We start from the raw sequence: 14,934 nt of genomic DNA, 5'->3' as shown, positions 1-14,934 counted from the left end.
GCAAAAAGGTTCACGGCCCAGCCAGTGGCTTTTATTTTACTGGTTGTGTGCTTTTTTTTAATTTATATTCCGAAAACATTCTGATCAAATGTCCACCGACGACCTCGATTGACGTCAATGTTTGAGCCAATCATTAATACGTGTTTGTCTACGTGTGTTCGCTTCTCTTCCCACAAATCTCCCTTTCACAGTAGTAGCAGTAGCAGCAGCAGCAGCAAACAACAGACAGCATAATGAAGTTCTTACTAGTGACGGCTGTGATATGCAGTGCCCTGGCGCTGACGTTAGGTGTACCGGTGCCATCGGCCAACCCGGACCCAGCACCGGAACCGGCGGCGCAACCAAAGACAGACATCGAGCTGATGAAGATCCCTCTCGACGGCGATAAGGTAAGCGAATCGTCCTCTCGACGTCACTCGCCCGCTAAGCAAATCACACAAAGAAGCCGCCTTTTGCGGGCGGAAGACAACCAAAAACCAAATACCACTTGGAGGGAGAAACGCACGAAAAAGGATTTACAAATCGATTCAAAACTCCGAATGCCGAAAACCAACTTTCAACAGGTTGGTTGCGTGTGAGCGGTGTTTTGTCTAAGCAGCTCAAGTGTGTGTGTTTGTGTGCGCAGCACCATGTAGAAAACAAATTATACACCCATGGAAGGACGTCGTTGAAATTGAAGCTGAAGGTTGCGTGTCCAATTTTGAAATTATCGAACAAATGCATCCAATTATCACAGCATGCAAATCAGGCAGGTTTTCCATGGCGACCGTATTAGATCACGTTTTTTGGGCACTGGAACTTCGGAAAGCCAATCACTATCACAGACCCCACCCGTGACGGTTCACGAAACGAGGAAATGAGCTTTGCCTGAGCTTTGATTTATTGCGGATGTTTAATTAATCGGAACACCATTATTGATCCGTCGTCTTCATATGTGCAGGATGTGAAGAAAAACACGATGGCGAATTAATAATTATCACGCGGAATAGAAACTTAAAGGTTGTCAAGGTTTATGGAGTTTTTTTTTCGTTTGTTCTTGCTTCATGGAAAAAGAACCAACATGATTCGCTTGTGTGTAGTCGGTCTCATTTCTTAAAATAACTCTAGACAGGATATTATTAAAGTTGAAGTTCTTGAAGACTTCAGAAACCCACAGATTGGTTTCCTCTGCTAATCCACATAAATTTCTTGAAGTTGAAGTTGTCGAAGTACATTCAACGGGTACTTTTCATTATTGAAGTTGGAGTGATTGAAATCTTTCACCACTTCTAATCTACCCGAAATTCTTTAAGATGAAGTGGTTGAAGTAAGTTTTAAAACTTCACAAACTCAAAAATTATTGCCGACCTCTTAGCTATTCGAAATTAAAATAATTCTTGATGTTGAAGTTGTTGAAGTACGAGATTTGAATATCTCGAAACCCTTTCACCACTTGTAATTTAAACAAAATATATGAAGTTGAAGTTTTTGAAGTACATTTCGTGACTTCAAAATCCTGAAAATATTTCACCACCTAATCTACACTAAATTTTCGAAGTGTACTCTATTGAAACACGTTTGGCGTCTTCAAAAACCCTCAGTTGTATTACACGAAAATCTTGAAGTTGAAGTTGTGGAAGTACATGACTTCAATGTACCGAAAATCTTTCACCACTTCCAAGCCAATAAATCACTGGTGAGCAAATTCATTTTTCATTCCGCGGCAGCTACAAGCAGACAAACAAAATGGAGTGTGCGTTGGGGAAGCATCAACAACATCAACAACAACAAAAAGCCACCCCATGCAAAGGGGGTGAAGCAAGTCCTTCACATTTTGGTCCCGCGCGAGGTGGAGGTGTAACTCTTTCGAATCGCAATCACTCCCTCCCAACCCCCGCTTCACCACCTTTGCGTAAGGAAAACGGGCGGTGGAGAGATGGAGGAGGGTGGAAGAAGCGTACACAAACGCACATTGAAGATGCTCGCGGTGTGTGCACGTGCGTCCGCAGTCTAACAATGCTGAGAACTGACCGGAGCCGAGGGCAGACACGGTGCACGCATCGCCAAGCGTCGAAGGTCGCGAGTTGTAGTGCGGGCGCGTGCCCAGTACCGCGCGAAACCATCTGATCTTATGATCTCATCTACGCATGTATACAGCAATTCGTGGGCATCGTGAAAATGTGATGCTGCTACTATTGATCGCCGCACATTAGGTGCCGCAGTGCTCCGCCCCTGCAGCAACAGGAGCATCAGATATACTAAGATGCGGCACTACCACTTTATTAGGTGCCAATCTTCCAGTTCGATTGGAAATCGACAAAGGTAAACGGGTAGCCGAAGGTCGTTATGGTTACGAACGATTGATCCAAATTGTGACATTTGCATGGCACACTGGCGCTAACCTTGGATTGGCGTGACGGGCAGCAGCACTGCATTGGAGTTGGATGTGTTTATGTAGACATCTCCCCTGCCTGTGCTACTAACGTTAAAACGCTTTCCATTATTCAAATCGGTAAAGTTCACTTCAAGTTGCTGCGATTGCCATACTAAATGAATGGGAGAAAGAGAGAGAGAGATGGAGTGGCTGTCAAAAAGTAGTGACCCAATCGCTCCTAAAACCATTCACTCTAGCCGCTGTCATCCATTAATCTTATCAGTCTGTACCGTTTCTAAAACTACCAAACGGTCGCTCGTAAAGCGTTACGGACACAACCTAACCTCAACAACCTCGCCATGCATTAAACAACAGCGAAATGGGGTTTGGCTCTTATTTCTGATCGGACATGACGATCTCCTATTATTTCCTCGGTAATACAACGTGCAGCACACTCTAACACACTTGTAACCTCGATAATACATCCATGCTCTTCCTTTCTCTCTTTCGCCTATTGCTGCATTTGGAAAAGGTCAATTTGAGCGTTTTTTTTTATTTCTTTGGTTTCGTTGATGCTACAGTTGTGCATAAGCACTAGCACGTAACTATGATGTATTTTGGGTATTATCCTTCCACAGCAAGCAAACAAACAAAACACACACACACACACAAACCCTCCATGATAAGATACATATTAGCAAATGGATGGCGGGCGAATGGCTAAGGAACGTACGGCACCATTCGCCGCTGTTGCCCACGTCTTCGTAACCAATTTCATAACGCACACAAACGAGCGGGCGAGAAAGAGCAACGCAAAGCGATAAAAGAAAGTGGGCCAACTGCGGCGTAACACGGTGTCAGGCTTTGGCTGGCGGTGTGAGCGGTCTGGTTCAGCAGGCGGAAAGGAACCGCCTCAAACGAAAGTGAAAACCCAAACCACAACAGTTTTTGGGGGGTTTTTTTTTTGTGTGTGTGTCTTGGATGTGTTGCATCCTGACCCATGCACGTTCGAGCTGCAGATGATTTGAGGCTTCAACGGCGACGCCGAACTGTGCGGTATTCGTCCACTTTTCCAACAGCAATAGCCACCGGTGGAGCGATCGCAGTGCGCACAGGGCGACCTATTTTCTTTCCGGTGTTTATGGGCGAACCCATTAGCGGGGCCCAAGCGTTTGCATGCATAATCCACTCCACAGCCCCGGCGTTGGTGTAGAAAATCCTGCGAGTACCGTTCGCACCCCATCACCGGCTTTCGCTTTCTTTCGTGTGGTTAGCAAACCGTGCGGTCCAGCTGCTCGTCGATTTTCTTTTTTTGTTTGAATGATGATGTCAAGAATCGGCACGCGGTTACAGCCGTCGGTAAACGCCGCGCACCCAGACACAAAAAAAAGCTACCAGCGGCGTTGTTTATGACAGCACCGAGGGCAAATTAATTACTATTCCAAACAGTTGCATTCCAAAGCCTTCGGCGCATTCGTCCACCGCCATTTGTCTTTTCGCCGCTGACGTCTTTTTGGGGGTGATCGTAACAAATTGGCCGGCGATGGCCGGTGGTGCGTTATGTCACATGAGGCACATTAAAAATCCGTCGTCGTCGGCGGTCGAGTGAAGACTGTCAAAAAACAAACTCCCCCCACCCCTCGGGAAGGAGCTTATGAAGCATGGTGTGTGACAAATGGGAATATCCCGCATATCAATGCGTATTCCAAGGGAATGATGTAATGCGGCGTACGGCAAGAGTAGCAATCGAAGCGTGCCCATCATTACGCAGCTAAAAGCAAGAACTCTTTACATAGGTACTCCCCCCGTGTGCGTGCGATTGATGTTTATTCCTGCATTTCATCCCAATTTCAGGAGCTGGACGTTATCACCCTAGTCAACTCGGAGGATCAGAAAATCAACGAACGCAACAAGCGCACGATCGGCATCCTGCGGGAGCTCTTCCCAACGATCTCTCAGGTATGACAGCAATCACACTAGGTCGTTTACACGCGAATTCACACACCGACACACAAAGACATTGCCATTAGGTATCATCTCGGTAAAGAATTTGTTCACTCTTCACTCAGCGAGGTGAAAGATTTCAATGAGCTAGACAAACACCGCCGCCGCCGTCTAGTCGGCAAGCAATTCGTAAAGCATTTGAATAGCCGTAGCCAAATTCAAGATACACTTCTTGAACCCCCAAACTTCTGACATATACGACTCTTCTTTCTCCCGGCTTCCCGAGAAAGACATACATCCCGATAAATCCCGAGAGTTTCCCAATCCCCAAACACACTCACCATCCAATGTTCACTCTTCACCACTGTCCACTGAGTATCCCGAATGCAAACCAATTGTACCAGTACAAGTACTCTTGCTTCTGTTGTCCCCCCCACCCCGCCCTCCTCTTCACATCACCACGGTTACCCCACCTCGGATGGGAAGTACTTGACAATTGTTTATGCAAAGCTAATTTCACCCATTATTAAGCCGCTCATATCTTCATGATCAGCATCCGTCACCCTCACGTCACCCAAACAAATAGAAGAAAAAAAAGTACTTAAAATAAAACCACCCACCCAAACACACTCATGTTGTCGGGCCCGTGCACTTCCTCCACCAATGTCGTCCGCATTTGCATACCGAGAGCTTAAGCCCAACTTCAAGCTCGCGAACATTCGTGCCCGGTGTAGCTGGTTCCTGTCGTGTGATGGAAAGCCGCACTTCCGCCTCCTCTTCTCCCGTTAACTGTGCACCCTCGTCTCCTGGAAGTGGAATATCCTGGATGTCCACAGTTCCCACATCGTTTTATTGAAGGGATGTTTGTTCGGAATTCGTAAGGCTTTCAGCACTGTACCAAGAGGCCTGCAAAGCGGTTCAAACGCTTGGCAAGATCTTTATAAATAACTCACAATCGAAAAACAAGACATTCAACGCATTTGTCTGCCCGGTCGACTTGTGGTTTGCGGAAGAGAAGGATCGTATTCGCAACACCCGAGAACCGTACGCGCCGGGAGTTACTGTTTCGCCGTTTCCTGATGGCGGTTTATGGTCAGTTGCCGCTTCCGCCACCGGGGTCTGCTCCACATCGTCTCCGACATTTAAGACGTTGAGCTGGATACTGATGGGAGCCGGTAGCATCCCATCAACTTCATCGCTAGAAGAAGGTTGGCTTCCATGCCGGGTGGTGTTAAATTCGTACAACAAGCTCAAGCAACACCTAGAAGAAGGGTTGTACAAGGATTGTACAGACGAATGTAGCGCGCTCTTGTGTGTGCGTGTGGGATTGTATATTTGTTTGCAGGCAATTCACAACAGAGTTCGAGATCAATCTTATTATCGTGAAGGGTGGGTTTTCCCTCCCCCATGCATACACCGGTTTGTGTGTGTGTGTGTGTTTTTTTTTCTTGCCTTCGAGTCGTTTTTCTTTTCTATGTTGCCTTTTTGACGCACAGGAGTTGCTTGTGCTTGTGGGGTGATACACCAAACATCAAACCTTCCTCCGCTGGTTGGTGCACTCCTTCATCACCACCACCTCCACCAACAGTTCGTAGTAGTCTTCTTTCGAAGGACAGCAACTTCACTGGAGAAGTCCACCGTATCGGAAACGAGCGACGGGGCTGTCGCTCCAAGCCAGTCGGGCACACGCACGCCTGCGATGCCAGATGCGGAGCAGAGGAGGCGAGTGGTATCGTGTGGCGTCAAACGGAGCGGCGTTGCAGTAGTAAAACTACTTTCATTTTTAAAGTCCACCAGTCGGCTCCCCCCCATCTGAGAGAGGCGCACGGGCGTCACACTTTGGTGGGTTTTTTTGCCTGCGGATGGAACCGGCTCGGTCACCTAGTCGCCTCCAGTCGCTGCAGCTGTCAACCATTCCTCCAGCACACACGCCAGCCACGATTAGCGCTGTTGGGCTGGGTGGGCAGACCCCGGCGGCATATTGCGAGTGGCCCAATTCTCGAGTCCTCGAGTGGGACCTTCTCCGACTTGTGTGCCGGTACAGGCCACGGACACACACGGGCGTGTGACTTGACACAGTTGGGAGCGATAGATAAGTCGGCTGCAGTTTGCGGAACGTTAGCATCTTCCAACATCCAGACGGCCCAGCGAGCTCAACAACCAATCACTCACGCCACGCTTCATTCATGTACCGGCAATGCCACGCTCATTACGTTCACTTCTCATTCTTCAACCGCTTCATCGATAACGACGCGCACAGAACGGGCCTCAAATCATGAACATCATGTGTCATCTTCCGGTGGGCGCCCTAGCATACAGGGTAGTGTACATCCCCATACATCATCGAACCGAAACCACCACCCGAAAGGTAGTAGTATGAGCATCATCTCGCTGCATTCCCATCACTCACCAAGGTATTCTAATCATCTACTCATACGCCCATCATCCGTTCAATACCAGCGCATCAACCCAGACAGTCATTCTAGTTTTTCTTGCAAGAACTCTTCCTGTCGGGTTGCCTGTCAACCGGTCCCACCGGCTACGGTCTCATGTCTTTCTATGGTTGTACTTTCGACTTGTGCGTACGCGCAAGGCTGAAACCCTGTATCCCCGACTCTTCCAGGGGTTTACTACTGCTGTACTGCTTAATCTTCTACATTCACTTTTGAAAACCAAAACAGCAAGGCTCAGGCTTTACTCCAAACACACACAAGAGACATTTCATTCCGGTTCCATGTAGTTCCATATACAATGTTTGTCAATTTTTCACAACAAATAAGTCGCCTGTAAAAGACTTCGGGATTGAGGAGATAATCAAAAAAAAAAAACATCTAAAACGATCCGGTTTGAAAGAGAGGGGCGGAACGAACGGCCCTTTAGCAAGCGAACAAAGTAATTAAGTCACAAACCACTGCCTTCCTACACGCTGTCGCCGGGTGCCGGGTGTTTAGATTCTGGACCAAAAGATACAGATGATCACGTCCTACCTGTTCCGCACGATCGGTCCGATACTGCTCCGCAGCGGGCTCGGGCTGAGCGGTGGCGGGGCCGGCGGTACCGACAACAATCGCGGCTCCAGCTCCGACGATGATGACGATTTCGACTTCGACGACGACGATGACAGCGCGGACAGCGGCAAGGACGGCAAACCGAAGGTGAGCATCTCCCTACCGACCTTCCCACCGTCGGACGACGATGACGATGACAAGGGTACGACCGGCGCACCGTCCCTACGTCTCGGCGCGGACGACGACAAGAACGAGGTGCGCAAGCGGGCCACCGTCACGGCGACGGCGACGGAACCGGCCAACGAGCGGATCGATCTGCTAGCCGCTGGGCAGTTCGGTGAGACGAGCACCGGTGCGCCAGACGCGGTTACCACGACGTCCGCAAACCCAACGACCAGCGCCACCGAAACCAACCTGGTATGAGTGCGGGAACACGAGGGAAGAGCTTCCAATTGTCGGAAAACACAATGGACAACCTATGCGAAACAGTAAACATATACGTAGAATCTTCTAGCGGGCACTTAATGCTCGACGGCTCTTCCTTCTGTCTCTATCGCTCTATCTCCATTCTGTTCGATCCCTAACAGCGTACTATTAAGCCACTGAATCTCTCAGTATCAACGCGAGCGCAACCGTGAGCGCTCAGACAGTTGCCAATCGTGCTCGATTGCAGTTCGAACAGTATAGGGAGAACAGCAGTACTAGGCGAAATGGACTTAGTGGCCTATTGTAATAACGCTAGTATAACTCCAACTGGTAGTGAATGCTCTTCAACACCTCTACCGTGTACCGTCAGCATGTAGAGTGTGCGCTACAGCCGCTCCTTTCTTCTATCTATCCTTTTTTTCTCACTCTCTTTTGTATCTTTCTCTCTATCTCAACCTAAACACAGCTTGATCGATAAGATAATGGATCCATTTGTAGGCTAAGTTTCATCTCCACGACGTGTTTTGCTCTGTTCATGCCTTATCACCACATACCTACGATCGTTCTTCTCCTTCGTGTTGGCTACTGTTTGGCGCCATCCTTTTCACCCATCCTGCCAACCAGCCCTTTCGCATTCGCTCTTTCCATTGCTCTTCCTCTACTTTCTCTTTCATCGGCTCTTCCATCTACATCATCTGTAGTACATCTCCGTAGATGGGACCTTTGACTCTTGGGTAGTGTTTTTTTTTTTTGTTTGTTTTCGCGTACCGCTTCTATCAGCGCACCTGTCACCAACATTCATCATCCCAAACCCCCGACGGTTATGACAGCATGAGTGTGAAACGTACTACGTGGTGGTGTTGGTTACTATTTCGACTAGTCACTAGTATGGCGTTCCGTCGGACCCAAGCGGACCGCACTGTGCCGTACTACTGTAACATGTACACTCCTATTGCACTCCCCTTTCCACGTGTTCTTGTAGCTGTCAAGCATTTTCTACTATTCGCACTATTTGCGCTGAGTTTGTTTTCTTCCTTCTCGCAAACACCATTACCGCACCTCACCGTACTACTTGCAATGCTCTATATTCCTGATCAACCCATCCTTTCTCTCTGAACACACCCTCTCTTTCTCTCTGTACCTCTTCACCGCATTCCTTTCGAGACCGTTCTAATCTCAGATTCTGTTTGACTAATCTGTTTTACGAACTCATGATCACCCTTCCAAACATCGTAGTTGTTAGCAATTGGCCATTGCCGGCATTCTTCAGTAGCGAGTATATATATTTATATATCTAGGAATGCTAGCAATGCGAGCTGCCTACCAGCTCGCACAAGAAGGTAGAGAAATGATACACAACAACCTTACAAAAATATATAAAAGTAGCGAAGCGAACTAGTAAACCGTACCGAAGCTGCATTCGTTTTTGTTTTCGCATACAAACATATAAACTATCAAATGCCCCACCATTAACGCCATTCCATCTCTCCATCTCTTCCATCGTGTCGTGGCGCTGTGTGCGTGTGTACTGTTGCGTTATTTGCGCTCATCGAAAAAAAAAAAACCGCGCGGGATCGATTCGTGTGCCCCAACATCAACTTTACGCTACACGCTAAAACCGAAACCAAAAAAACCCACCCTCCCAACATAAAATACTCAATGAACATTACGAAACCCATCGAACTAAAAAACATCCAACCGTACCCCTCATCATTCTCACCATCATCGGGCAAAACTGTACGGCGCAAAATCCTTTCTTCTCCTCATCCTAAACAAACAAACAAACAAAAAAACTACAAACCAACACACACTTCCACCACGTTCGAACGTTCGCGTGGGATTTGTGTGTGTGTGTTTTTGTGGGGGTGTTGCGATGTAATGCAGATCACGACCGACGATAATGCCAACACGCTCGAGACGCTCGATCTGGCCGGTCTGAGCGATACGCTGAATGCGATCCGAGTAGCCCGCGCCACCAGTGAAGAGAAGGCCGCCTCGTCCAACGACCAGAACGCGGCCGAGTCGTCCGCCAACAGCTCCAGCCTGGATGAGCTGACGCTTGACTCCGAGGGTAACGATGAAGATCGCAACAAGAGGTAGGATATGCGGGGTATGTGGCTAACATGCTGCTGATACTAACCATTATTTCTCTCCCTCTCGCTCCTTCTCAGATTCCTGTCCTTCGGAGGTAGCAGCGGCGGCGGCGGCGGTTCCGGTAACTTCCTGTTCGATATCATTCGTGTAAGTACCTTGTGGTAATATGCAATACATGACTTCGTATCTGAGTGCCTCCCGTAACCGTAACGCTGCGGTACACGACACATTCTCATACCGAAACCTCATTCAGGATGTTGGTAGTACAACCGCCAAGATATTGAGAATTATATAGATGGTAGACATGGTGAGAAAGACTTCAACAAGAGTCGCACGCTCGTTAAGGTGAAGTTGTTAAGAGATTTGATAAACTACCAAGCTAACTCACCGTGTCTCAATATCTCGGTATCTCATCCCCCTAACCTCAACCTCAAAGTTCTACACACAGCAAAGGTTATTGTGACCCCAACCGTAAGGTACTAAGACTCAGGTCTCTTGACTGAGTCTGAGACCGAGCAACCACTGCACGCACGTACATCGAAGCACTACTAGCATAGTGCACCGCACCACCACCGCCCCTCTTCTCTTCCTCTCTTACCACTACTACCTATAACTACCTCTCTGCCACTACTGCCATCGTAGCATCACCATCTATCCGTAGGAAGGCGACGCGATTTTGTACTACTGCTTTTAGTATGAACTGGAACGAACGGGGTGTTGACTACTATCCGACTGCTAAATTTCTTTCACCTAAATACACACACTCACACGAATACGCCCATATACACACCTACACACATGAGCAAGCAAGATCCATGAGCGATCGCAATGAGTACGATAGATCGATGATGATGGTGACGATGGGCGAGTTTGTTTGAAATAAAGGTACTGTGGTGCGACGTCCCGCTTGTTCATCGGTCGCATATTGAAAACAAAAAGAAAAACCAGCAAAGAATGAAAACCAAACCAAAAAAAAAAACAAACCAAACAGTTATAGCACCAGCAACCCTGAAACTGAACTGAACGCATCCACTCGCATATTCCAACACCAGCGGGCAGCGGACCGTGCCGCACGTGCCGCCGGAACAGTGTATCGGGTCGTGGCCGGCACCGAATCGCTGACGACCGCGCTAGAGACCGACGACAGTAATGACGATGGACATTCCACTTCCTCTTCTGCCACCTCTCATAGCCACTCTCCGGTAATTAGACCCTTCAATTAATACCATCAAAGAACAAAACAAACAACCAACTCCGTTCCAAGAATGAAACGTTCCCACCACCTTCCCAAAGGATATACCTGCTCCAATACTCCTGTAACACCTCCTGTTTCACATCCCTCCTGTTAAGTTCCTTGACGAAAAAGAAGCAAAGCCCACCATCAACCAATCCCTTCTCTTAAGTCCCTATCCTTTCGGTATTTGTGCTCACACTGCATGTGTTTTTTTTTGTGGTGTTCCCTTCCGGCTGTTCGGTTCTGGCAACCGGAAGATTACCATCGATGTGCTCTCTCCTATCATCTCATCACTCACTGTACATAGATCATCAAGAGCTCTATCTCCCGGTGCCATCTTTCATCGCCCTGCTATCCTTCCCCGTTGTAGGCCAATGCATACTAACAACAATGCCCCGTCACACAAATATTCTCCTGTCAAGTAGTATGTTCTTATCCTTTGCAACACCTCTTCTCGCTAACTGACACGCCGCACCTCACTGAACGCGCGCCACTGAGCATGTTTTTTTTCTGGCTCTACTAGGCCTTGGAGGGGAAGTGGAGCTGTTTGCCGACTTGCCGGCATTCAAATTCTGATCCGATTCTTTGACCCTATGGCAAGCTTTCTGTCTCTTCTTCTATCTATCTTACTCTCTCCCCTTTCACCTTCTCCACAAAATGCTTCCTCGCACGGCACTCTGTGGAATGATCCTCTGTCATAGTGTTGTCATGGTTTCACCGCACCCAAAACTTCACACACTCCCTATTAATGTTATCCTCGTCTATTTCCCTTACTCAAAAAAGCCCTTCAATCATTTTCCGGGTTATTACTGGGTGCTGATCCTACCGCCAGACGAACCCTTATTCATGTCTCGTGCACACAGCTCAGGAACGATCTCTTCTCTTCTATTTCGTACTAATAATCTCAGCAAACTTGCTGCTCCGTTTCCGTTTTCCAGATATCTTACGAGCTCATAACCCTTATAGTACGAGCACACAATACCCTCTCTGCCTACTCAACCTAGCTTTGTCGCTTTCTATACCCTCTTCTTTAATTCCTCTCCTACTACATCCCCAAACCATTAGGCCATCACTTGTACAAACTCCGAAAAATGAATTTTCTCCTTCATCCTATTCGTATCATCCTTTTATACCTTCGAACCTCATAACATCCATATCTCAAAGATCCTTTTATTCCATCGATTCACTGTCCTTATCCCAACCCTGTCCCGATCCCATATCCACTCCAAAACGATGACAAAATGACAGATGATTACGCCCGAAGCGCCCGTTCAGGTCCAGTGGTGAGATGTGAGAATTCTTCAACTTACCTGAACCTGTTTGATGTCACTGCGGCCGATCGCGAAACCAACTTCAACGTTCAGGACATCACAAGCCAAACCCCAAAAGCAAAAAATGCATACCGACCTGGCTGTACACGTGTTCCAGCTGGGAACCGGAAGCGAATGCGTAACCGTACCTAGTACATAGTGGATAGCTCCCTGATTCACGCACGCAAATCTTCCATCCCATCGATCACCTTGACTCATTGGACCTCTCGGACTCTTAGTATACGCACGTGCGCCCATGTGTGCGTGTGTGGATGTGTATAAACGTGGCTGCGTGTGCGTGTATTAATTGGAATGTGATAACTTCCCCTGACCTACACCGTAGGATGGCCACTACGAGCGGCCGTTCTGATTAGCAAACATTACTCTGTTCTTATTAGCCCCGACCACCTGTACATATAATCGCTGGTATCTCTACCGAAGCTTTCGTTTAATTAGTAGTCATGTTTTGCTCTCATTAACACCGATGCATTGCTCCTCCAGTCGCTATCTGTTTCGCTACCTGCGTGCGACACTATTCGTCCATGTACTAGTTTCTTACTAATCTACTTCTTGTGCGCCTCCTACCTACTCTTCCTATACTTGCATTGGCACGCTGTGGTTGTCTCCCTTTTATTTTTCTTTCTCTCTGTCATTCTTTCTTCTCTCTGTCTCTATTGCTCTCTGTCTGTTTTATTACATCTCATCGCTTCATTTGCGTTCACTAAGCGCACCACATCGTCGCTATATTTAGCAGCCGGTTAGCTAAACCAAATGTTACATTCTCTCTCTTTCTCACTTATCCTTCCGATTCCGTTCACGTTGTAGCTTGTATCGGGCAGCTCGGGCACAGAGCAAAGCGACGAGAAGGCCCACTCTCCGGATGATCACGATCTCGGCAAGGGTGACGGCTACACCGAGGGCATTCCCGGACCGGTGACGCGACTGTTCGTGCTGGCCAACCGCGGTCTCTCCAACCTGATCCAGGATCTGATTCTGGTAAGATGGGCCGATCCGCCGGTTCCTTGCAGCGTTACCACCCCGAACCAACTTCCCAACCGCACCGAACCCATCCATCTGCAAAATCGTGTTCCCCAATCCCTGTCTTTTCTTTCTCATTCGCAGCGAATCGCACAAACCAGTGAACGAGTGGTCAACTTCAAAGCACGTCTAATTACGTCACTCATCTAAGGTGTGTGGGTGGTGTGCTAGTGGGGTCCCGTGTGATGGATCGCGTAGCATCATCGTGCTACGCCTTCCACTGTACGCACGATCCACTTGCTTCCCCGACTCCCCGATCACCAAAACACTTCCCTCTCTGCATCCTAGCTCCTTCTACGTGACCTGATCATCATCATCGCCGGCAATGCATCTACCCTTCCACATGTAGTACTTTCATCTGACATCCCTCCGACCACAGGACCTACCATCTTACCCTCAAAACCCCCCTCATCATGGTACGGTCGATACTGCTCCTCCACGTGTTCTCAGCGTCGTTGTCCTAGGTTCAGAGGACAGCACGAGCATAACCATCGTCCCGGACATAGCTAACCTGATCGTATATGCTCCTCAAATGCACCGCATCCACCAATGAACCCATTGTTCGTCGCGTATTCCATCGTTGTTCGTAGTAAGCCACCGTCATGTTCGTACCCTGCACCGTCACCACCAACACCTCTACCAAAACCCTACTGGACGGTTTCGATCGATTCCGCTTGGTGCGAAATTTTCGCAACATCTTTATATTGTTAGTGTTGAAAGGATGTCCACTTCCTGTAAGATGGCACCCAACAGTTCGCCTCTGTTCAGCAAATCACTCTGAGTTGTGTATATGTATATCTGCAGCCAATGCTTTTCGAGGCGAGCAGCCCCGCCGTACCCACGCTGCCTACTGTTGATGTTGCGGGCGAACTGTCCAACGTCACGGCACGCTTTGCAAACGCGCTGAGCGACCTGCGGAGTGACATCACGAACGGTACCCAGCAGGCCGTTGGCGAACTGCAGAAGGAGCTGACCGTGCTGAAAACGCTGGCGGCTCCGCTGGACGAAGGATTTGCGTCCGGTTTGGACAGTCTGGTGTCTGGTTTCGGGGAACCGTCACCCGTGCCGAAGGCGACAAAGCCGGAAGAAAAACCGGACAAGCTCAAACAACCGGAAGCACCGCAGGACGAACCGACGCCATTTTCGTTAACTTCAATATTTGGATTTTAGCATCATCGGTCGGTTTGGTTTGGTTAAAAAAGGGAAACATGAACGAAACATACAGCGCACTGATTGTTGAAGCTCTTTAGACAACGGGTTTCGTCTAATGCCAATTATCTTCCGTAGTTGATTAGAGTTGTGATTACTCTGGCGTCTTCTTGGAAGATGTACTATTCTTGAAATTGATATCTTATAACTACTTTTTGTTGTGAAACCGATGTTTTGAAGGTGATATTACACAACTATATTTCTCTCTTCTTGGAATACGTTTATACTGACAGAGATGTTCAGTTTCAGTCAACAATCGCACGTGGACGACACAGTGCTACCAACGCCCAACGGATACGTTACGAACGATCGAAGATC

General features: G+C 48.2%; 1 protein-coding gene across 1 annotated transcript; it reads left to right on the top strand.

Annotated features, from left to right (window-relative positions):
• Positions 1 to 233: 233 nt before the first annotated feature.
• LOC128707873 (uncharacterized) lies at positions 234 to 14,577 on the top strand. Its single transcript, XM_053802834.1, has 7 exons — positions 234 to 389; positions 4,208 to 4,312; positions 7,249 to 7,722; positions 9,616 to 9,827; positions 9,903 to 9,972; positions 13,195 to 13,365; positions 14,212 to 14,577. The coding sequence occupies exons 1-7, from the start codon at positions 234 to 236 to the stop codon at positions 14,575 to 14,577; spliced, it is 1,554 nt and encodes a 517-aa protein (XP_053658809.1).
• Positions 14,578 to 14,934: the final 357 nt, after the last annotated feature.

This window comes from Anopheles marshallii, chromosome X (genome assembly GCF_943734725.1).
Source record: "Anopheles marshallii chromosome X, idAnoMarsDA_429_01, whole genome shotgun sequence".
Taxonomy (NCBI): Eukaryota; Metazoa; Arthropoda; class Insecta; order Diptera; family Culicidae; genus Anopheles; species Anopheles marshallii.
The sequence above is the reverse complement of the archived record's forward strand: the minus strand, read 5'-3'. Positions and strand labels throughout refer to the sequence as shown.